Below are 23661 nucleotides of genomic sequence, written 5' to 3'. Positions count from 1 at the left end.
GGCTCCACCGAAGTCAGGTCTCTCCCCGGGCGGGTGCCCAGTAGCAGCTGGTATGGAAATAATCACCAGAGAGGTGTGGACAGCCTCCTGCAGACCACGATGAAGGAAAACCACCCCCACATCCCTGCCCGGGCCAGCGCCAGGCCACACCTGCAGAGACGGAGCGAATGGCAGAACGGCTCACGGGGGCCGCAGGCCAAGGAGGAGCTGTCCCTTGGGCCGTGGCCAGAGGAAGCCAATAATCTAGACTTCATCATCTCCCAATTTTTAAAGGTTAGCAACCAGGATCCCTAATATTGGCCTAATACAGGCCCGTCATACAAACACAAAGGTGCCCCCTCTGGCGGTCCTGGAACAGGCTCACTGCGCAGTGGACAAAGGATGACTGGGTTTTCGCCCTCCCTCGGCCCCTCTGGCTGGGCGCTCTTGTGTGGTGAAGCACTGATACAACTTGGCTCAGCCTTTAAGGCAAACAGTTAAATAGACATTTTAATACTTAGCAAGCCAAAGAAAACACTCCCATGGTTTGTAGCCTCCTTCCAGCCCCTCACCAGTGATGGTCAAGTGCCATCCTGCTGGTCAGGAGGCCTGAGAAGTTACGATTGGCTGCAGAGGCCCAGAACCAGAATAGGGCAGAGGCAGCCTCGCCCTGCTCACCTGCCGTGCAGACGGGGCAGCCTCCCGGACCTGCTGGGCCAGTTTGGCCAGGGTATTAACAAGCCAGCACTGGCGGTTAAACTCCTCTCTCAGCCCCTTGCCACAGCAACACAACAAGGCGGCCAGCAGGTACTGGTAGCGGATGCTGAACTGAGAGTCTTTGAGGCCGTCCTTCAGCAACCTATCCGGCAAAGGGAAGCGCGGCAATCAGAACACCCAAGGGACCACAGGCAAGGGGGCTGGGGAACGGCCAGGCCCAGCTCCAACTCCCTGGAAAACCCACCCCAAATTTGGGACGGAAAACAGACTCTGGGTGTAAAACTGATACAGAGGTGTTCATCCACTTCTCAGCTTGCCCATGCTGTTTTTAAGTAGAGCTCAAAGGCCTCATGCATCTGGTTTCTCCTGTATATTTCTGCCACATGAGGGTGGAGGGGAGGGCCAGGGATGACCCCACTCTGCTTACCATAGGGGTGGGCTGAGACCCCCCTGAGGAAAAGGTGCTGGCCCAAATACTGCAACCCAGATGGCTCAGCTCCCCACCTGGCAGTGCTAAATCATTTCAGTGGTGTCCGACTCTTTGCAAACCCTCGGACTGCAGCCCGCCAGGCTCCTACGTCCATGGGATTCTCCAGGCAAGAATACTGGAGTGGGTTGCCATTTCCTTCTCCAGGGGATCTTCCCAACCCAGGGATCGAAACTGCGTCTCTTTTGTCTCCTGCACTGGCAGGCGGGTTCTTTACCACTAGCGCCACCCAGGAAGCCCCTACCCTGCAGGTTGAAAGTAAAGTACTCCCAAGTGAGGGAGACAAGTCTACCTCTCCCCTTTCTGCACAGTTTTACCAGAAGAAGTAGTGAGTCACTCTCAAGTCAGAGACCGCTCGCTTCAGGAGGAAGCGCACCAAGGGGCTGTCCAGGTAGCATTCATACTTTAAGGCCTGGGTGGGAGACAGGGGACAGGGGGCTTTGTTGACTGTCCGTACTCTATACCAAGCAATATCCCTGTAGAATACAGTCTGTCTTGGGGTCCCGGGGGCGGGACCATCAGAACTGGAGGGAAGGCCAGCCCACCCACCTGCACGAGCTGGGGCAAGTAGTCCAGCAGCTCGGCATCGGAGAGGGAGCCGATCCACTGTACAGCCATGCGACGCACCTCCTGGTCTGGAAACCTGCAAAACAGAGCCCAGAACGCTGACAATCCAGTCCCAGGGTCTGAGGCACAGGAGTGAGCAAGCACCCTCACACCGGGGCCTCAGAGGCATGGGTGGAGAAAAGGTAATGACTTCCAGAATTTGCCAAAGCCACTAGGAGTCCTAAGCACCTTTTCTGGATTGCAATCCTTGAGAACATCCCAGCCCACAGTTAGAGTCAGCCTGAGGCCATGGAAGTCACTCTCATTCCCTGTATGAGCTAAAGAAAATGAGACAAAGTCCTCAAACCCACTCCCAAAGATCTCTTCCTTAATTCCCACTCTGCTAGAAATTCCCATCATCAAAGAGTCCTCATGAGAGTCAAAGTGCCATCACTTCTTGGTACCATCCTTTAATGCAAAACTTGTCCGGTGAATAACAGAGATCACTATAAGCCAGTATACCTAGCCAGAATTAGTTTAGCAGAGATTAGCAAATCCATTGCCTCAAAAAGGCCAGAAGGTATAATGCATGGCTTAGATACATTTTAATTACTAAGAGTAGTAGAAAATAAGCCAAGAACAGTGGGTACCATCTAGGGGTTTGAGACTGGAAGCCTGTGTCCCTAGCGGAAAGAAGAAAGCGATGGCTTCAAAAGTAGAACTAAGTAATAAGATTTGGGTTAAACAGGTGTGTGCATACATCAAATCTCAGCAAATGTACACATAAGGCTTGGGCATTTATTTATATGTATATTTTATCTCAAAGGAAAAACTGTAAATAAACATTGAGGTCTAGTTAATGATATGCTTGCTAAAGAATTTAGGAAGGAGTTACGATGTCTCAATTTACTTCAAAATGCATATAAAAATAGGATATATTGATGGAAGTACATATACAATAAATCAAATGTAATAAATGCTACAGGTTAGAATCTAGGTGGTAGGAATATGGATGTTCACTATTTTCAGTTTTGTTGTATGTTTGGAAAATGTTCATAGTATAACATGAGGTGGAGAAACAGAAGAATGAGGAGTATAACATGGGGTGGAGAAACAGTAGGAAAGCCCTGAATTTCCACGCCCACGTGACCACTCCCCCTCAGAACAGCTCACTCCAGCGCCGCAGGCTGGCTTGGGCAGGACTTTGGGTCGGGAAAGGTGGGTGTCGCGACTCACGTGGCGTGCAGGAGCCCCAGGGCGTCCTGGTGGTTCATGGGGGTCCACTGCGCCAGCAGAGCATAGGTGTCGGGGAGGCACGCCCACTCCCAGCTGGGCGCGCTGGCAAGCACCAGCGGCAGCGCGCTCACCTCCGCGTGGCAGTAATACCGCTTCTCCCACAGGCGCTTTTTGTCGGCATCCGTGAGCCTGGGGGTGGGGGTGCAGGGCGGTGAAAGGGCGTGGGGCCAGCTGTCTGCAGGGAGCCGGCCTCTGAGAGAACGCTGCGCGCGCCGACTAGTACCCAAGGGGCGCTGTGAACGCCTCCCTCCAGGCTACACCCAAGAGCCCTTAAGTCAGAATAGGGAAGGCAGACGCTATCCCTGCTGCTGCTGCTAAGTCGCTTTGGTCGTGTCTGACGCTATCCCTAAGGGGTTGCAAAGTGTGAAGCAAATTTTGGGGGCCAGACTCCAAATCTCAGGGACATCCGGGCCAATGGCACAGGATCGGCTGCCCCTCCTGAGGGCGCACTGAGGGCATCACCGAGGGCATCTCCCAAGTAGAGCCACCAGAGGGCAGCAGTCCCCATGCCAGGGTCAAGGCAGCTGAGAGGCCTCTGGGGCCGAGGGGGGGTGGGGTGGGGGCCAGCCCAGCCCGAGTGCCTCCCGAGCCTGAGATCTGGTGTCCAATGGGGGAGGGAGCTGAGGGGCGGATGAGTAAGGGGTCAGCAGGGGGAGGGGAGTGCCCCGATGGGACAGGAGCCAGCAAGAGAAGCTCCAGCTCTCTCATTTCCTCAGCTGCCACAGGCAGGGCCATGCCAGAGCCAGAGAGGTACAGGAGAGGACAAGCCAGGGAGCGCCCAGACCCCATGGCTCCTCCAGCTCCTCTGCACCAGCTGAGAGAAGTGGCCCCCAGGGTGAGATCAGCTTGGGCTCACAGACCCCTGAGAGCTGCCAGCTTGCCTTGGGAGCAGATCTTCTTTGGAAAGTGTCAGGGCCAGAGAAACACCAAGGCTGTGGGTGTGGCAGGGGCAGCAGGTGGGGGCACAGTGGGAGGCCCAGCGGCCCCCATGGACAGCAAACAGCCCTCAGCTCCTCTGCAGTGGGCAGAGCTCTGGTGCTCCTGGCCTGCTGATCCTGGGTCAAGTGCCCATTGTGGGGAGGGGCATTCCCAGATCTAAAACCCTCACTCTGAGCTCTCCACTCTCCTCAGCTTTTGAAAAAGCTCTAGGGGCTGCAGAGCCCTGTCTCCATGACTTCCCGCCCAGGTGGCAATCAATGCCCACACCAGCCCACCTCGCCTCCCAGAGCAGGAGGGCAGGGACCCACTGGGAGGTCAGCTGAAAGCCGAGAAATTCACTGGAGGCCTGAGTCACACGCGGGGCATGCCCTGAGCCTCACCAGTGCAGGGATTCCTTCTGCATGATGTTTTTAAGCACATGTTGGTCTTCCTCCCGGAGGCTGCCAAACTCATAGCGGGGGCTGAACTTGTCTCCAGCAGGGCTGGTGAACTTGATGTCAAAGGCCGAGGTGGGAAAGTCAATCTGCAGGGTGACATTGGGAAAGTGAGGAGAGAGAACCACAACTGGGTGGCTCCAACTCGCTCTCACCTGCCAACATGCCCACCTCCCTCCCTCCCTCCCTCCCTCCCTCCCGCAGATTCTTTGTCTGTAAAATAACCTTGTTGGAGCTGGTGATCACTACAGTCCCTTCCAGCTATAACCTCCAGCAAAAAATGAGAAGGAAACAAAGAGACAGAAAGAAAAATGGTCAAGTGAGGAAGAGACTGGGCTGAGATGCGTCTAGGTGAGGGGACTGGTCCCAGGCCAGAGCTCTGCACAGATGTGTGATTAGGCTGGGGAGTCTTCAGTCTTGGCGGGTACCGCCTGATGGAAGTTGGGACCACATGCGAGGCGAGGGCCCTGCCAACTCTGAGGCCGCAATGCTGCGTCCCCTTCCTCTGTGCTGCCATGTTCATCCTCCTATAACGGATGTCAGAGCCCAGGGAGACCGTCCTCAAAGGGAGTTCCACATTCTTTCATTCAGGAAATGCTTATCGAAACCTAATATACGCCAAGCGTTAGGCCCTGGGTACGGAGTAGTAAATATGACAGATAAAAATGCCTGCCTCTTGGAGCTTTCATTCTGTATCCACTTTGATATCCCATATTCCATACCAAAGCATCTTGTGACCACAGTGGAGCCGGAGAGTGGTAACTAGACCTTGGACCTGACTCCTCCCTTGTCCAGACAATGGGTCCCCCCACGGGCACCAAGAGGGGATGGCTCAGCCTACTAATAGAGTTCATCACAAGGGGCCCTGAGGAGCTGAGCCGTGCTTGGCAAGGGCCTCAAATCCCGCCTCGGGCTCCTTGAAATCAGGTGACCTCCAGGAGACAGGACACGGACTCCACAGAGACAGCCCTCCCTCTCTGCTCCAGCCTCCGCCACATCACCCCATGCCCCAGCTCCGCATGCTCTCCTACCGCCCCAGCCCAGACCTCCGGGGGAGCCTTGGAGCCACCTCTGGAGGGGCCTGAGGGTGGGAGTGACAGGCTGGGCTCTCACCTGCAGGATCACACTATCTGGCTGATGGAAATTAGGTGCACTCCAGCGGGCACTGGGACTTTCCTGTGTTGCTGGCCATAAGCCCAGAAGCTTCCGGCCACAGGTCAGGACTCTAAGGGAGATGAAATGGGGGGTGAGCCAACAAACCCAGTGGCTAAGGACATGGTTTTCCTCTTGCTTCCCCATCCAAAAATCTGCCTTTTCTGCTCGAATCCACTGCCCAACTCTTCTCTCTCATTCTCTCCCTAGACCACCACCTGTTCCTTCTTTCAAGCCCTAAAAAAATCCCACTCTCTCCAGGAAGCCTTTCTAAGCTCACCACACCTGGGGTGGATGCCTTCATGAGCTAGAGAGGGGGACTGGAGGACCTCTGAGATCCTTCCAATGATAAGACCAGATGGCATTACATGAGCACGCATTTCCCTGCCCCTTCCCACCAGTCCTGGGCCATGAGTCCTGCCCAGTAGCTTCCTTGGTTACACCTCTGCCTAGGCCCTCCTCCACCCAAGGCCAAGCTGGTGCCCTGGGCCCACATACTGCCTGAAGTTGAAGAGCGGAGCAGTGACCCAGCCCAGGGCTTCGGGCACCCGCCGCTGCTTGTTGGCCTCCGAGGAGCTCCCCGGCGGGGGCACGGGCAGAGCGTAGAGGGTGGCACACAGCAGGGTCTCCCGAGGCAGCCGATTCAGCTGCACAGGGAAGCAGATCCTAGGGAGGACAGGAAACCAGATCAGCCAGTGCTGCCCCTGTGGCCTCCAGGGCCAGGCGGCAGGACGGCAGGCTGAGGCTGAGGGCTCCGCCTCCCACGTGCTCCCTGGGGAAGCCTTCCTGCAGAACCAGGACAGACCCCAGACTGGAGGCAAAACTTCCCTCAAGGCCCTCGGGATCACAGTCCACAGATCAGTCTCTGCAGCCTCTGGGGAGAGTCAGACAAACGTCTTCGGACTCTGAGGCCCCTCATTGTGACCAGACAGAACTCACTGAGCCAGAGCCACCTAGAGTTCAGGTGACAACATGACCCAAACAGTCTGCCGCACTCCTTCCTGAGTTTCAGGACTTCTGCAGAGGGTCCCCAAGAACCCACTTGCTGAAACGGACCCACAGTCCTTTTCCACTGAACAATCCCCGCCACCAGGAAGCAGCAGCAGGATCTCTTCCTCCCACTGACTCCCCCACCCACCGCCACACAGCCCTCCCCAGCCCCCTCTTCTCCTAACCCACCAGGCCCAAATAATTTGTTCTCACCCCCAACATTTTGAAAACCAAAAGAATAAAAAGTAGAGGCTCCTCCCTGCCCCCGGGTAGTGAGAAAGCAACCGGCAGGGTCCGAAGAAGTCAGGCACAGAAGCCCCGGGGGACCCAGATGGTCTCCGCCTGCTCCCCTTCTGAGTCACACCACACCCAGCCGCGCCCTCCAAGTTCAGGAGCAGGCCCTGGGGTGGGGTGAGGGGGAAGGGGAGGGGAGCTGTGGGAAGAGGGAGGACCTGCATTACCTTTCGGGGAAGCTGTCCCGGGGCCAAAGTCCATGCTGTCACACCCTTCTGGCCAGCCCCGGGCCCAGCAGCTTCTATGCCCGAGGACACAGAGGCAGGGCGGCCACCCCCGTGGTGAGCAGCTTCATGACCAGCAGCTCCCCCCACTGTGCCCCTCACTCCTGGGGGAACCTCCACCTAAGCGGAGCACTCCCACCTCCCTGCCAGAGACCGGCAGGGCCCTGCCCCGTCCCTACCCCGGGGGCCCACAGCTATAATTAGGACCCCTCCAGGAGCCAGCACACATGCCAGGCCAGGCCAGGGGCAGAGCCAGGCTGCTGGGCCTATTTTGAGAGTTAGCTGATCCCCACACTACAGTGGGGGAGAGGACCGGCTGGCCCCACAGCAGAGAGGAGACGGAGCTAGTCCCGATCCTTTCTTTTCACCCAAGAAGAGGCTTCCAGCTGGGCACCCAGAGGAAAAGTGGAGTGTGGAAACTTTCTGAACTGAAACCAGCAAGTCTGGCCCCAGCCAAGGCCCCCTTCTCCTCGCCCCTTGGGTATATCCGGTGTTCTGAAATCTCCCCATGGACCGTCACCTGGGGTCAGTCAGGACAACCAGTAGGTGAGCCGCAACCCGTCCCTCAACAGCATGGCACAGGGGCCAGCTCCCACCGGCTGGGGTCCTGGGATGTGCCCTTCCAGTCCTGGTTCTGCCTCTCCCAACCTGGGCCAGCTATTCACACCTCTGTGCCTCAGTTTCCTTATCAGTGAAAAGGGGAACAGAGCTTCACGTGTGTGACATGTGTGTAGACTATGTGCTTTTTTCTGTGTGACACTGTGGTTACTGCATTGGAACTGAGTTACACATTTAGTCCTTTCACGCACAAACATCTTCATGTGTCAGTCACTGCGCCAGTCACTTGGAACAGAGAAACTGGAACTGAGAGGGCTCCCCCAGCTCAAAACACGACAAAGATGATAAAGAAGAAAACGTCTATCGTGCACTAGGTATCATGCCAAGCAACTACTGGCAATGTCTCGACTGCTCTCAAACAACCCTATAGGGTAGGCCGTATCACCATCCATTTTGGACTCAATGACCTGCCCAAGGTGGGACCTGCAGGGAGGAGAGGATGGTGGCACCCCAAGCCAGTGCTCTGAACCCTACACTGTAGCACGCCTTCCCACGCACCTTGGTCTTAATCGGGAAGGTGCCCAAGGGCGACCCGGAGGGGCAGCACTGAGACAACCCCTTCCACAAGGCTCTAGGCAGGAGACCAGCCCCCTGGGGTCTGAGGCAGAGACTCAGGAAGCGGGATGAGGCCACAGGGCACGCAGCCCAGGGCAGGACATGCTGGGCTGCTTCCACGCCTCTGACACTCTGCAGGGAACGGCTCACTGTGGGGTCTGCCTGGGCCAGAGCACTGTAACGCACCCCTCCCTTAGCAGCAGTGGTAAGTGAGTCAGAGAGTCCCAAGGGGATGATGGAATTCGGGAGCCTTTTAATGCAGCCATCCTCCACCTCCAAAGAGACTTTCCTGCCCTGGTGGTTGCTTAATCAGAGAACTGTATTTCCCCCTTTATTGCTCTAAGAACCGTAAAAGTGTGACGACAGGAGACAGGGGCTGCCCTCCGTGCTGCTTGTCCCCCTTCAGCCACCCGTAAAATGGCCCACCTCTCCCAGACCTCCAGGCTCTCCATGCACCTATTTCAGCACCCCGTGGCCTCACCAAGGAACCTCCTCAATCTCTTAAATCTTCTGCTTTGTACATAAGGACTCAGAGATAAGTCAATCTGGGAAAGTGAAGCTGGGGGAGCAACAAACTCCCTGAGCGGATGGAGCACAGCACAGAAAACGCACAAGGCACACGAAGCTCTGCCCTGTCGCGTCGAGGCGCCCGCACCTCCATTTCCTTCCTGCTTCGCTTGGCTGATGCCTACCTTCCTGACAGCAAATTACTGTTAACAGCACGGTGCTGCTATCCTGTGCTTGTGGTTTCATGTTTATATCTGTAGCCTATCTCATTTCAGTGCCACAACTGCCTCTAAGTTAAACAAATGTCCCCACTTCACAGGTTGAGAAACTGAGGCCTCGGAGAATCTAGGACTACAGGCAGAGCTAGAGACAGAGCTTCACTCCTAGGGCTCCAAGGCCATTCTTCTTCCCCATAGGCAGCCTTTCCCCCCGATATGTAAGGGAGAAAGCACACAGTCCTGTCTCCCTCTTCTACAGGAAATTTAGGAACAAGGGAGATGAGACTCTATCAGACTAGTTAAACCTTTTAAGGGAGACAAGATTAAAATGATGAATTATTATTAAGACTAATGTTTATATGGTCCTTCATGGTTTACAACACGCTTTTATGGTCACTTCTCATTGGAGACTCATAACCACTTTAAAGGTAGAAATTACACCAGTCCTCATTTAAGAGCTCTGGAAGTGGAGACTCAAGAGTCTAAATGGCTCTCCTGGTTGGTCAGTGAGAGAGCCCGGTTTAACCTGGGTCTTCAGAGGCTGAGAGAGGGTCTGCAGTGGGCCCTGGAGCCTCGGGGGTAGGTTGGCGGGGCCGGGGTGCTTACTGCTGGTCCCAGATGACGAGGTGGAAGAGGTACTTGGAGAAGTGGACCCGTCGGGTCTGCAGGGGGCTGCACAGCTCCTTGCCGCCGTGGCTGAGGGAGCAGGAGAGGTAGAACTCTTCATAGCTACAAGGGAAAGGAGGCAAGTCAGGGCCCTCGGCTCCCAGAGGGCATCTCGGCACCGAACCACGCCAAGCTCCATTTCCCCCGGTTACACTCCTCTCGGTCTGCGGGACTACAACACGCGGTCAAAGGGCCGGACAGCCAGGTAGGATCTGGGGACGCGACCTCCGGGAAAAGCAGCTCAGCCTGGGTGCCCCTGCCCGCTCTGAGGCTGCGTGTGGAGCCCTGGTCCCTGCCCCTTACTGGATGCAGCCCGCAGCCCCTGCCCAGGGCCAGCGCCATCCCCGGGCCCGCGTGCGCATCTGCGCCGGTGCGCGTGCGCGGGCAGGGGGTGGCGTGGAAGGAGAGCGCGACAGATGCGGACGTGAATGCCGACACAGGGGGGTCCCTGCGCCGACAGGTGCCTGACAGAGGAGGGCAGCGAAGGCCCAGGCTCCCAGAGTCGCCCTTTGTTCTCCGCCAGTCGCCCAGAGGAATACATTAAGCGGGGGAACAAAAAGAGCGGGGAAGGGGGCGGGGGTTCGGGAGGAGGGCGGAGTGGGGGGGCCACAGGCCTGATCCCCTCGGGCCAAGGGGGCCGGCACGGGAGGGCCTGAGGACCACGCTAATGTCCCCCACCCACCCCCGCGGGCCTGGGGGACTCCAGACAAAGGGTCGGCCGCGCCCCCGCCCCGCCCACTGTGTGCGCGCTGTCACGGCAGGAGGGTGCACTCAGCCTGGGAAGCTGGGAAGCGGCCATCTGTCGCTGCCAGCGTGTCACCCCCGCCGGCCTTGGGTGGGAGGGGCAGGGATGCCTCTGCAGCCAGCACCAGGCGGGAACGCCAGCCCCGGCCACCGCTGCCCCTTCCCCCCCTGCACGTCCCTCTTCTGTGTCCCTCTCAGTGGGCGCATGGGGCATCACCGTGCCACAGATCCTGAATTTAGGGCCGTGGCGTCCCATGCAGACAGAAAGGCATCTGAAGTGACACTCGGCTTGCTCCCTAGTCCCGGGCCAGCAGCCCGCGCTCACCTGGTAGCCCAGGTGATCGGGATGCGGTGGGTGGCATAGACCGTGAAGGCCAGCGGCCCCGAGAGATGGCAGGCCTCCTGAACCAGGGTGTGCTTGCGGCTCCCAGGCACCGCGGGCTGGAAGTCTGCGTTGAACGTGTTGCAGTACAGCTCCACCAGGTCCAAGATGGCAGCCGTCAGGGCTTCCACAACCTTCTCTGTTTAAGGAAGGGGTCGGGAGGAAGAGCTCTGAGGGTCAGTGAGCTCCATTCTGTGGGCAAGGCACTGCCTGGGACCGCGGCCCTGAACGCCAGTCACGCGTCTGTGCTGAAATGGGGAAAGCAGGGGCACAGCACATACTGCTCATAAAATGAAAGATGCTCAGTTCTAAACATCGTCCTGATTTATATGTGCTGCTACTTATTTTGTGTTAAATGTCCTTTCTTTTAGGAAATAGTAGGAATAAGAGTTATCAGTTACTAGGAAGTCACTGCTTAGCAAAATAAGACCAACAATTGTATGTCGGTCACCAAAATAATACTTTTTGGTCCACAAAATCTGAAAGATTGGGAATCACTGACCAAGAATCCTGGAGATATGAGCAACATATTTCTAGGATATGGGCAACATTCTGCTGGAAAGACTTAAGAGGGGATCCTAGGGAAAAATTCTTTATCACTGTCTCCCCAGGCCCTGCTGAATTGGAAACACGGGGGTTATGAGCCTACAACCTACTCAAGTGAAAGTTTTCCCATTTGGAAGCCGGGGCACCATGCCCACTCCCACACTTACACAAACTCATCTCCATCTCCCAGGGACACCATAGGAATAAATAGGAAAAATAATGCAAAAACATTTTGTGGAAAGAAATATGCTCTCCAGCTGTGTCCATGCCTCATATAGGAAAACACACACACACAGGCAGACCTGGACCCATAAATCAAGGGAGCTGGGGAGAAAAGGAATCTGGGCAGAACCTGAGGTTTTCACCTGCCCACTCCCGCATGAAGAGCAGTCCCTTACCTCGGTTTTCCCTCATGGCCAAGACGGTGGGATCCTGTTGGGGAGAAAGGAGGGGAAGGGGAGCTTCAGGACCACAGTCCTTTCCATCACAGCTTTTCATAGCCGCCCTCATCTGGACCAGGCTGGACCGAAATTCAAGGAGCAGAGGTTCCCCAGGGAGGATAGAGTGACAGTCTGTACCAGATCCGTGTGAGGGACAGTGAGCCAGAGCAAGGAGATAGTCCTCGCATCCACCCAAACGAGCCACGATACAGTCATTGTGTCCACCCAAACGAGCCATGATACAATCATCACATCCACCCAAACAAGCCAGGATACAGTCCTCCCGTCCACCCAAACGAGCCAGGGTACAGTCCTCCCATCCACCCAAACGAGCCAGGGTACAGTCCTCCCGTCCACCCAAACGAGCCAGGGTACAGTCCTCCCGTCCACCCAAACGAGCCAGGGTACAGTCCTCCCGTCCACCCAAACGAGCCAGGATACAGTCCTCCCGTCCACCCAAACGAGCCAGGATACAGTCCTCCCGTCCACCCAAACGAGCCAGTATACAGTCCTCCCGTCCACCCAAATGAGCCAGGATACAGTCCTCCCGTCCACCTAAACGAGCCAGGGTACAGTCCTCCCGCCCACCCAAACCAGCCATGATACAGTCCTCCCGTCCACCCAAACGAGCCAGGATACAGCCATCACGTCCACCCAAACGAGCCAGGATACAGTCCTCCCGTCCACCCAAATGAGCCAGGATACAGTCCTCCCGTCCACCCAAACGAGCCAGGATACAGTCCTCCCATCCACCCAAATGAGCCAGGATACAGTCCTCCCGTCCACCTAAACGAGCCAGGGTACAGTCCTCCCACCCACCCAAACCAGCCATGATACAGTCCTCCTGTCCACCCAAATGAGCCAGGATACAGCCATCACATCCACCCAAATGAGCCACGATACAGCCATTATGTCCACCCAAACGAGCCATGGTACAGTCCTCCCGTCCACCCAAACGAGCCAGGGTACAGTCCTCCCGTCCACCCAAATGAACCAGGGTACAGTCCTCCGGTCCACCCAAACAAGCCAGGATACAGTCCTCCAGTCCACCCAAATGAACCAGGATACAGTCCTCCCGTCCACCCAAACGAGCCAGGGTACAGTCCTCCCGTCCACCCAAACGAGCCAGGATACAGCTTTCACGTCCACCCAAACGAGCCAGGATACAGCCATCACGTCCACCCAAACGAGCCAGGATACAGCCATTATGTCCACCCAAACGAGCCAGGGTACAGTCCTCCTGTCCACCCAAACGAGCCAGGATACAGCTTTCACGTCCACCCAAACGAGCCACGATACAGCCATCACGTCCACCCAAACGAGCCAGGATACAGTCCTCCCGTCCACCCAAACGAGCCAGGGTACAGTCCTCCCGTCCACCCAAACGAGCCAGGGTACAGCCACTGTGTCCACCCAAACGAGCCACGATACAGTCATCACGTCCACCCAAACGAGCCAGGATACAGTCCTCCCGTCCACCCAAATGAGCCAGGATACAGCCATCACATCCACCCAAACGAGCCAGGATACAGTCATCACGTCCACCCAAACGAGCCAGGATACAGCCGTCGCGTCCACCCAAACGAGCCACAATACAAACGAGCCAGGATACAGTCCTCCCGTCCACCCAAACAAGCCAGGGTACAGCCATTGTGTCCACCCAAACAAGCCAGGATACAGTCATCATGTCCACCCAAATGAGCCAGGATACAGTCCTCCCATCCACCCAAACGAACCAGGATACAGCCATCACATCCACCCAAACGAGCCAGGATACAGTCATCACATCCACCCAAACGAGCCAGGATACAGTCGTCACGTCCACCCAAACGAGCCAGGGTACAGTCCTCCCGTCCACCCAAACGAGCCACGGTACAGCCCTCCCGTCCACCCAAACGAACCAGGATACAGTCGTCACGTCCACCCAAACAAGCCAGGATACAGCTGTAGCGTCCACCCAAACGAGCCAGGATACAGCCATCTCGTCCACCCAAATGAGCCGGTGCAGCCCTTGGGCCACTCGCGTTTAGATCGCAGCACCTGCCACGCAGCGGGCCCTGTCTGCACAGCATGCAGCCCCTGCGGTGGCGCCTCCAGTCCCTGGCTCGGGGAGATTCTGGTCTTGCACCCCAGTGGGTATGCAAACGGCCAGGCAGCGCCTCAGTGACTGTGAGCAGCCTTTGCCTGCGTTCCTGGCCTCAGTCCTGGTGGCAGGCCCCGGCCGCGCTCAGACTCGGGGAAAGGCAACACACTTGGCCTCCATTTCCCAGGAACTTTGTGACCGAGTGTTCAGACATGAAAGATGCAGGTGGAGGGAAGAGCCCTTCAGTAAGTGAACACCCCGCCACCTGATTCCCGGGGCTACTCCCCTCCTCCTTCCCCATGCTAGCACTCCATTACCTTCTGGATTTTAGGCTTCACTCGGGAAGGGCAGGGGGGCAGCTGGTTGAGAGCGCTGGTGATCTCAGGGGTTTCCACAGCGGCTAGGGCGTTGCAGATGGCCTTGACGGACTGGACCACCCTGTCGGCCTTCAGTGGGAAGTCCCCCTGTGGGAGGCAGCACAGTGAGGCCGGCAGGCACGTGCTGCAGGGGAACGGGTTGGGAGGGTAACCTGTGGGGCCCATGCTTTATTTTCAGACACCCAGCATTAGCGAATATCACACAGCTCCTGATGAATTAAAGGAGCCGTGACCACGTTCCCCAATGCTTTCAGCCATCCTCACTGAACCTCGTCTTATCTCCAGCCTCCCTCTGTCCACTCGTCTGTTTATACTACACAAACACATGCGGGGTCTCACCGGGGTGACGTGCAGTTTTAATAAAATCAATGCACAGAGAATGAAGAGCAAGGGAACCAAATGCATTGAGGGTGCATTTGCACACGCAGCTTTATGTCTCCCGCTAGTGTCAAGCCTGTCCCGGAGGCCTCATCTCAGCCCCACAGCCATGCCATGCCCTGCACCATGGCTCCAGCGGTTTTCTGTTCTGGAATCCCTTCACCTTCCCTGCCCTGACTACCTAAGTAAATGCAGATCACAGACGAGCTAAATACTCACTTCCTTCCCAGAGCCTTCCCTAGCAGTCCCCCTCTACAACACTCTCCAAGAGCTCTTGATTACCCAATACCAACCTGTTCTGTCTACCAATAGCTTTATGTTACCATTTCATTCTTTTGGCAGGAACACAGGTTCCCGGAAGCCTGACACAATTCTTACGCTTCTCCACCCACAGCGGCCACTAACATAGGGCCAGACTAGTACAAAAAAGGCATTCGGAGAACTCATCTCTCATCACAGTAAAGGTCCAAGCAGAGGCTGCTAGAGCAGGGAGTCTGGCAGTCGGTGGAGGGGTGAGCTAGATACAAAGCTATATCCAGCTCCCCCCAAAGGATGACCACCATTTAAACAGCATCAATGAGACACGGATTGTTTTTGAAGACCACTATGTGATTTTGCCGGGAGAAATATCAATAACCTCAGATATGCAGATGATACCACCCTTATGGCAGAAAGTGAAGAGGAACTCAAAAGCCTCTTGATGAAAGTGAAAGTGGAGAGTGAAAAAGTTGGCTTAAAGCTCAACATTCAGAAAATGAAGATCATGGCATCCGGTCCCACCACTTCATGGGAAATAGATGGGGAAACAGTGGAAACAGTGTCAGACTTTATTTTTCTGGGCTCCAAAATCACTGCAGATGGTGACTGCAGCCATGAAATTAAAAGACGCATACTTCTTGGAAGGAAAGTTATGACCAACCTAGATAGCATATTGAAAAGCAGAGACATTACTTTGCCAATAAAGGTTTGTCTAGTCAAGGCTATGGTTTTTCCAGGTCATGTATGGATGTGAGAGTTGGACTGTGAAGAAAGCTGAGGGCCGAAGAATTGATGCTTTTGAACTGTGGTGTTGGAGAAGACTCTTGAGAGTCCCTTGGACTGCAAGGAGATCCAACCAGTCCATTCTGAAGGAGATCAGCCCTGGGATTTCTTTGGAAGGAATGATGCTAAAGCTGAAACTCCAGTACTTTGGCCACCTCATGCGAAGAGTTGACTCACTGGAAAAGACTCTGATGCTGGGAGGGATTGGGGGCAGGAGAAGAAGGGGACGACAGAGGATGAGATGGCTGGATGGCATCACTGACTCGATGGACGTGAGTCTGAGTGAACTCCGGGAGTTGGTGATGGACAGGGAGGCCTGGCGTGCTGCGATTCATGGGGTCGCAAAGAGTCGGACATGACTGAGCGCCTGATCTGATCTGATCTGATGTGATTTTCTTCAACTTCACAGCACATGGGACACATGTTTATTCCTATGGTTTTGAGGCTTAAAACTCCATGTGAATCCAAGTGGGGAGAGTCTTGGCCCTTCCCTACCTTTGGGATCCTGTGACTCAGCACATAGGAGGTTCCTGGCCTTGTTCACAGGACATTCAAGTTGTGCAGCGGGGCAGCAACTCTATGTCTCTTAGCTTTGGAGATGCTGTGCTCCAGAGAGAGGATCCGGGAATGACTCCTGACCTGCTCCCACAGAGGAGCAGAACCCTTCTGAACACACGTGCCAGCCGCCCAACAGACGGCAGTCTTGGTGTGCCCATGTGCTAGAGGAATGAAAAGTGCTCTGCTAATAGATTTCAGTGTCCGCTCCAGATCCCTTTAGTGCTCACTGATCCCGGGAGGACTAGGGGAGAGGCAGGAAGAAGTTTGGGGCCGCTGGGCCAGCTCCAGAATTTGTACTCACGTCAGCCAACAGGAAGGCATCCACCTCATTGTGGTAAGTGTCGAACAGAAGACTCAGGGCCTGCCTGGGGAGTTGGGGACAGGGAAATGTCATAGGAGAAGTCAGGACAGATCCAGTGTTCTGGAAGACCCATTTTCTCCCTCCTCCTCCTCAGCTCAGGAATCAGGCTCTGGTTTAAAGGGGTTTCTGCTCTTCCCGTCAGTCCCATGCAGACTGAAGGCCAGAAGTCCCTTCTGTGGGCCCCCTCTTACTTAGAGAACGTAGTAAAGTACTAAGGGAAGGTACGTCACACACCCTGGAGTGGGGATCTTCTCCTGTGAGACTCTGGACCCCCATGCCCGACACGTGCAAGAAGTCCGGGCTGTGGCAGAAAGGCAAGCGGGGGTGCCTCTAGGGTCCCCTCATGGTCTCTGCTTGGCCCACACCCAGGACGGCACCCGCTCTCACCTGCTGATGGTCTGCTTGACTGGCCTCTCTTGCAGGTGGACGAGGTAGTTCAAGGTGGAGGGGCTCTGGTCATCATTCACCTGTGTGAGGAGCACCCTGTTCAGAAAAGGCGGTTGCCTCCACCGCAGCCCCGCGCTCCTGCCCCAGGCCCACGCAGCATGTTCCGCGTCACTGTCTGCCCACCCCCGCCCCGGCACACACGAACCGTGCGGGCCAGGTCACCGCGCACGGCCTTCTGCTCCATCAGCTGCAGCCGGATATCGACGCCGAACTTCCGACAGTACTGAATATACTCGTGGCTGCCCAGGGCGTGCTTGCTGTAGGGACAGAGGGACAAGGCCGTTAGCATCCTAGAGACTCAGTGGAACTTTCGAGGGAAATGCACACCTCAGCCTAGGGGCAAAAGAAACAAGAGGAAGGGGAGGCAGGAGAGGGGCTGTATTCCTGTGCTGTACCCTCTACCTTGGCTGCTGGGAAACGTCACAGTAGAGCTCAGGCAAAGAAACAGAGGTGTGTCTAAAGAAAAGCTGCCTAATACAGTTAACCCTTGGTCTGTACAAACACTAACTGTGCTAGGTATTTATTACCGTTATCCCTGGTTCAACTCCAGGAGTGGGAACTTCTGGAGAGGGGGGGAACGGAGATTTCTCAGGGGTAGTGTTTAAACTCCATCCTCCCTGGCGGCTCATACGGTAAAGCGTCTGCCTACAATGCGGGAGACCTGGGTTCAATCCCTGAGTCGGGAAGATCCCCTGGAGAAGGAAATGGCAACCCACTCCAGTACTCTTGGCTGGAGAATCCCACGGACAGAGGAACCTGGTAGGCTACAGTCCATGGGGTTGCAAAGAATTGGGCACGACTGAGCAACTTCATTTTTCCTCTTGGCTTTGGTATATATGTGTGTTAGTTGCCCAGTCGTGTCCAACTCTGCAACCATGGACTGTAGCCTGCCAGGCTCCTCTGTCCATGGGATTTTCCAGGCGAGAATACTAGAGTGGGTTACCATTCCCTTCTCCAGGGGAATCTTCCCTACCCAGGAATCGAATCTGGGTCTCCTGTACTGCAGGCAGATTCAATACCAACTAAGCCACCAGAGAAGCCTAACTTTGGCATATAGGACAGACCAGAAGCCAGCGTAAGCACAGGTGGTCTTAAGTCCCCCCACACTGTGGTCTTAAGTCACACACTCCTCACTATTACCATCTGGGGTGCCAAGGCCAACCAAGCAAACCCACCAAGATTCCGGGTGGAATTATCCCCAACCAAACTCCTGCTTCTCACCTCCCTCTGTGGGTCGTGTGACTGTGAATAACAATATAATCTCTACAGACGACCTGCATGCCATTACCCCTGCTCAGAGAACAACACACAAGACCTCTGTGCCCCTAACCCAGCCTAGGCTCCAGAGAAGGCGCTCTAGGGGGTCCCCAGCTGCTCCAGCCCCAAGTTGAACCGTGGTCAGAAAGGAAGCCCGGGAGAAGGGCAGACTGAGTCCCCCCTGCAGGCCAGCTCAGCAGGCCTGGGCCAGGTCCCAGCAGCTGGGGAACAGAAGCCGGAAAGGGACTTCCTTCCTCAGCAGAGCCGGGAGTCTAGGCCAGAAACAGCAAGGAGAGCAATGCAGAGGGCTCTGTGCAGAAGCCGACAAAGGGGTCCAGGCCCATGGCCAGGACAGGCCGCTAGGACGTAAGTGGGTTGTCCACATCCAGAGGGGCCAAGCCTCAGAATTGGGCCCCCCCTGCTGAGACTGGGTGGCAGCCGAAACCTGGAGGTGGGAGAGGCTGGGCCATGGGGCAGGGCTGGCGGGAGTGCCTGGGAGGAAGGAAGAGGTGGCGGAGGTGGGGGAGGCGGCAGGAAACCCAGCCTTCCCCTGGGACCATCTCAAGGTTCTTATCAGGGCAGCCTGCATCCTGGACTGCCACTCCCCCTCAGCGTCAGCCCCTCTGCTAGACCAGGGGAGGAAACCCAGGGCCTCCTGGGAGCCAGCAGCTTTCTGGAGCTCCCAAGGGGCCTTCCCACCTCCACTCAAGGCAGATGCTCAGGGGCCTGGGCTTTTCTGTTACACGAGAGGAAAGAGAAGAGCCCTGGTGGAGGAGGGGCTCCTGGACCAAGAGCAATGGACACAAGTCCCCAGGGAGCGTGCCTGACTTTCTCTGTGGAAGGCTTTCTTCTGCGTGCATTCAAGGTAGGGGGAGACAGGCCTGACCCTAGGACCAACCATCCTGTTCCACCTCGCCTGCGACATTCCCCCTGTGTCTTGGCAAGAAGTCAGCACCTGACCGCTTATCCACCACCTCTGGACTCAGGGGCTGAAGGACTAGGGGCCGTAAAGGAAATGGCAGTATCCAGCTGACCTGGATCCTCTCTTTGGACTGGTCCTTCTCTGGGAACATTTAGGTATTGCTCATCGGGGTGTTCTCATCTATAACCCTTGGCGCATTTTACAGAAGCAGCTGAGGGCCAGAGTCTCACAACCCGTAAAAGGCAGCCAGACCCCAACCCGCTGTGCTCAGGTGCCCACAGTGCCCACTGCTCCTTCCGACAGTGGCAGGGGCTCTCTGCCAGGAGCCCCTGAGTCTGGGGCCCCTTTTATTCTTCTGGGGGAAAGTAAGTATACATTGAACTTCCCTGGAGTTGTGCCACACAGGGCCCTGCCCTCTTCTTTTCTCTGTTTTCCTGTTGAGGGCACAGAGACAGGAAGGGCCCACAATACCCCTGAGAAGCCAGCCAAGAATGGCGCTAGTCACAGATCAGGCATCCTTGCCTCTCGACCTACGTGGAAGGGAAGGAGCAAGTGGCGGTGTTCCCCGCGTGCCCCTCAGCCCCTCAGCCCAGAGAGGCAGCCTCTTCTCCCCGTTCCCAGCATCGGCTGCACCAGGCAGCCAGGGACGAGGGCAGCATGTGGCTAAAGCTTGAGGGGGAGGGCAGATCTCTCTGTTTCCTGATCCGCTGACCTCTGGCTGATTCTGCAGCCCGCCACACAGCCGTGCCACCCGAGGGGTGCAGCCCCCTCTCTGCCAGCCCAGCTCCCCAGAGCCCAGCACAGTGGAAAGAAGACTGGTCCCCATCAGACTTTCCAGTGAGGCTGTTCACTGCAGAGGGCGCTGAACGGACAGGCGCTGGAGGCGCGCCTCTGGTGGGGAGGACAGCCAGCCCCACATGCCAGCGGGGCAAGGGCTCGCCGGCAGAGGAAGGGGGAAGAGAGCAACTGTGGTTCTTACCCCTGGTCCCGTGGGGCACTCTGCCCAGTCCTCCTCCTGCCCCCGGCCGTAAAGACACCGCACAAGATCTAGGGCGGGGGCATAGCCCCCCACCCCCCCACACACATCTCTCCACGTGCACAAGTCTGCAGGCAGATATGCTCTTTGCCCAATCCCAGTTCCAAGCTCTTTCCACAGCAGATTTGTCTCAGGAAGCCGGCCAAGCCCTCTGGAAGACCGAGCTCCTGGGGAAAGCGCGACGTGGCTGAGAGTATGCCCAGAAAGCAGGAGTCCTGCCTGTGGCCAGGCCTCGAGCCCAGCGTGCCCCTGCAAAGCCCTCTCATGACCCTGCGTCCCAGAAGACACGTGCCACCTCCTGCCCGCTTGTCCCCACCCGCTCACTCACTTCTGCAGGAACTCCTCCAGCCCACAGGGCTTCAGCACAAAGTCACCCACGTCGACATCCCTCAGTTCATCACGGGTGTAGCACAGGGTCTGGTAGATGAGCAAGTCTACAGTGGAGGAGCCTGAAAGGGGTGAGGCGGGGGGGCAAGGAGGGGGTCACTGCGGCAGGCGGGGCTCAACCTGAGCCCCCTCGCCCTGCAGGCCCAGCACCAGCCAATGAAGCAGTTTGGGGTTTCAAAACAGTCACCCCTGCCCCACCTCTGAGGATGCCCACGCAGCCTCCCCCCAACTTACAGTTGCAGGTAAAAGTGAGCGGCTCCCGCAGGCTGTCGCACAGCACGGTCACCTTCAGGTTCACCTCATCCCCGAGGTGCTCCGGGCTCGGGGTGACAGCGCTCCAGACATACCCAGTGAGGGCGTAGTCCTGGACATCAGAGCCGGATCGGAGGCTGTGCAGGAAGAGAGGGGAAGACCTGTGCCTTCGGGAGACAGTGGCGGACAAGACGCCTGCTGGGACCTCCATCCTGAGGCCCAAGGGCCCCTCCATGCCCATCCCGCCTGCGGCCCTCCAGGTCTTCAGGCCAGGATGGGGACAGTGGGGAAGCATCTCTGCGAAACCATGTTCTTGACACATTTGTTACAGTTGCAAAACGTTTCTCAAGCTGAGTTGAACATTAGGGACAGTTCTAAACAACACAGCTTTCCATAATAAGTTCCGAGGAATATTTTTCTGAATCCATTTCCTTTCTCTTTTAGCTCCAGATAAGATTACACCCTTTATCTCCATCTGGGGTATATTTGCTCCTAAGGGCAACTGCTCCTGAAGTGATTGGAAATACTTTGTTAGAGCCAAGTTTCATGAATTTTGTCCACAATGTGAAAATTCTAAGACTCCAAAACAGCCTACAAACACCGGTTGCAGGAAGCACCCCATAGTTATAATTGAGATCTATTACAGATGGCTCTTCCTCCCTAGAAAGTTCTGAAAGGACTGAGTCTCCTCCCCGCCCCACAGCCCTCCCTAACCCCGTCATTAACTCTTACACATCCAGCATGTGGCAAAATGCAGCAACTTCCTCATCTCTCTCCTCTGAGACCTCAAACAGCTCGTGGCCATTGGCGACGGTGTGGGGCCGGGAGCCCACCTTTAAGAGAAGAGCAGCTGACTCAGAGCCTCATCATCCCCTTCCCATAGGCCGCTCCTCGATCTAAACTCTTAACCTCCAGGTGTAAAGGCTTCCTGGTGAGAGTGGCATATGTGGGACTTTCAGGAATATATTTATCTTCTGTCCTGGGAGACTAAGCGCCAAGTTGAAAAAGCAGTTGAAGCCTTGGCTGAGTTTGGAAGCCTGGATGAGATGGACGTGAATGTGGCCAAACCTCCTTCCGGAGACGCCAGTGTCTAGTAAGCTCAAGCCTGCAGGTCAGGCAGTGCCCTGCTTGCTGGACCCCGGGGCTGACTTTCTGGAGGGTGCTCACAGAGGCGTGGCGGGAAGCTGAGCGGACAGCTGTTTCCCCTATCCCAGAACGGAAGCCCATGGAAGCAGGTTGCCCAAAGAGTCCCCAAGGAAACGGGGCCCTGGGCAACACTTCAACATCCACAGCAAGCCCCAGGGACCCAACACAGAGAGAAACTAAGAGACCATAGATGGAGGCGATGACTCAGACACACGTGCCTTCCCGGTCAATGCTGTTTGAGGAATAAAGTGTCAAAGCAGCTTCCTGGGCAGGAAAGGACCTGCTAAAAGGGTTAGGTCCTTCTACTCTGCTGGTCCCCCACAGCTGCAATGTGAGGGAGCCTGCCTGAGCTCCACTTCCAGTCCAAGAAAACGTGTGTGCCACCTGAGATTCTCAGCAGGACCTCCACCACGGGGCTGTCCAGTCATCCACGGAGAGTTTTAAAGCAGCCCTCCAACAAGACCTGTAGCACAGCCCCAGGGGGACGAAGTGGAGGAGGGGCTGGTGCAAGTCTGTCCTGACAGACCTGCCCAGAGCCCCGGGGGAGGCTGCCCCCAAGGAACGAAGTGATGGCGCAGATGGAGCAGCAGCCGGCATCGGGTAAAAGCGCCATTTCCGAGAAGCCGCGCACCAGTCTGCTCACACCAGCCTTCACCTCTCAGCCTGCCTGCCCCGCCCCGGGGCAGACGGCAGCAAGTGAGTTCCTCGTTTGAATAACCAGATCGCTTCCTCTGAGTGACCCTCGCTCACTGGCCTCGCCCCCTGGGCAGGCGTGGAGGGTGTGCAGAGAGGGGAGGGCAGCGTGGGGGCAGCTGGCATGGGAGGTCCCGGCCCTGCCAAGTTCGTGCTGTGTCCCAGTCAAAACAATAGTACCACTGTCAGCAACTCACCCACAGAAGTGAGAGCAACAGAGCGACAGAGACAGGGAGGGGAGGGCAAGGCAGGGGGCAGAAGACAGAGTGGCCAGTGAGGGCCACTCAGGCCCTTTCAGTGCCACTCATGGGCTCCGTAAGAAAACAAAACAAAGCCACTTACGTTTGCCCAGCCGGCAGGCCCTGGGGGCATCGCCTGATGCTGGCCGGGGGCACCTGCAAGGCAGAGGCTGGCAGCAGGGATACCGCGCCGGCACTTGGAGCCAGCCGTCTCCTCAGCTGGCCCCGCAGGCCTGGGATGAGGAGGGTCGCTCCGGCTGGAGGCCCGGCGAAGGCGAGGAGGTGGTGTGGGCCGGGAGCCGGAAGGGGCCCCGGTCCTGGAGTGAGCCCCCGCACCAGGCTGGGGTGGGGAGGACCAAGGCCGCATGTCCCCCTAAGAACGGGCAGGAGCTCTGCTTGCCCTAGCTTCTTCAAGGAGACACTGGACCAAGTTTCCCCCCAGAATTCTGATAACACACAGGGGATGTGGGAAGGATCAGAGTTGGGGAGGGGGAAAGGGAGCCACAGGGGTTCCCACCTACCAGGGTGGCCTGACTCGGTGCGAGCAGGCCCGGCTGTGTGAGAACAGACTCTCCCTGTCCCTATAAATAGCAGGAACAGCCCCACCTCTCAGAGCAGGGCCTTTAAAGAGCCTGGCGCCCTACAGCTTATCCCAGGAGCTGCCTCTGCTCTGGGGGACTCTCTTAACCAGCACAGGAAGGAAGGACCACGTGGCTTTCCAGAGTCGTGGAGGATCCCAATTACTGGGAC

The 23661-nt window shown here is 56.6% G+C and overlaps 1 protein-coding gene across 11 annotated transcripts in view; it reads right to left on the bottom strand.

Moving 5' to 3' along the window:
* PIK3C2B (phosphatidylinositol-4-phosphate 3-kinase catalytic subunit type 2 beta) overlaps positions 1-23661 on the bottom strand; it is a 77800-nt gene that overhangs the window by 29276 nt on the left and 24863 nt on the right. For 6 of the 11 annotated variants that reach the window (XR_015143792.1, XM_086345674.1, XM_086345672.1 and 3 more), the window contains 17 exons: positions 21566-21666; positions 20816-20970; positions 20523-20643; positions 17125-17236; positions 16920-16999; positions 16473-16536; positions 14135-14281; positions 11693-11726; positions 10692-10887; positions 9563-9685; positions 6049-6216; positions 5512-5623; positions 4345-4487; positions 2966-3154; positions 1733-1826; positions 1501-1595; positions 658-838 (listed from right to left, as the gene is read on the bottom strand). Coding sequence is in view for 9 of the 11 variants with exons in the window: in XM_086345674.1 (XP_086201800.1) it covers positions 658-838; positions 1501-1595; positions 1733-1826; positions 2966-3154; positions 4345-4487; positions 5512-5623; positions 6049-6216; positions 9563-9685; positions 10692-10887; positions 11693-11726; positions 14135-14281; positions 16473-16536; positions 16920-16999; positions 17125-17236; positions 20523-20643; positions 20816-20970; positions 21566-21666 (2115 nt within the window). In the remaining 2 variants the exon portion in view is untranslated. Of the gene's footprint in view, positions 1-657; positions 839-1500; positions 1596-1732; positions 1827-2965; positions 3155-4344; positions 4488-5511; positions 5624-6048; positions 6217-9562; positions 9686-10691; positions 10888-11692; positions 11727-14134; positions 14282-16472; positions 16537-16919; positions 17000-17124; positions 17237-20522; positions 20644-20815; positions 20971-21565; positions 21667-23014; positions 23252-23661 lie in introns of all 11 variants that reach the window. The other 5 variants (XM_086345678.1, XM_086345677.1, XR_015143793.1 and 2 more) reach the window with 3 other exon arrangements.

This window comes from Bos grunniens, chromosome 16 (assembly GCF_055505025.1).
Source record: "Bos grunniens cultivar Pamir isolate PY7600 chromosome 16, Bosgru_T2T1.0, whole genome shotgun sequence".
In the NCBI taxonomy this organism is placed as follows: domain Eukaryota; kingdom Metazoa; phylum Chordata; class Mammalia; order Artiodactyla; family Bovidae; genus Bos; species Bos grunniens.
Note: the sequence above shows the minus strand (reverse complement) of the source record. Positions and strands in the feature narration are given on the sequence as shown.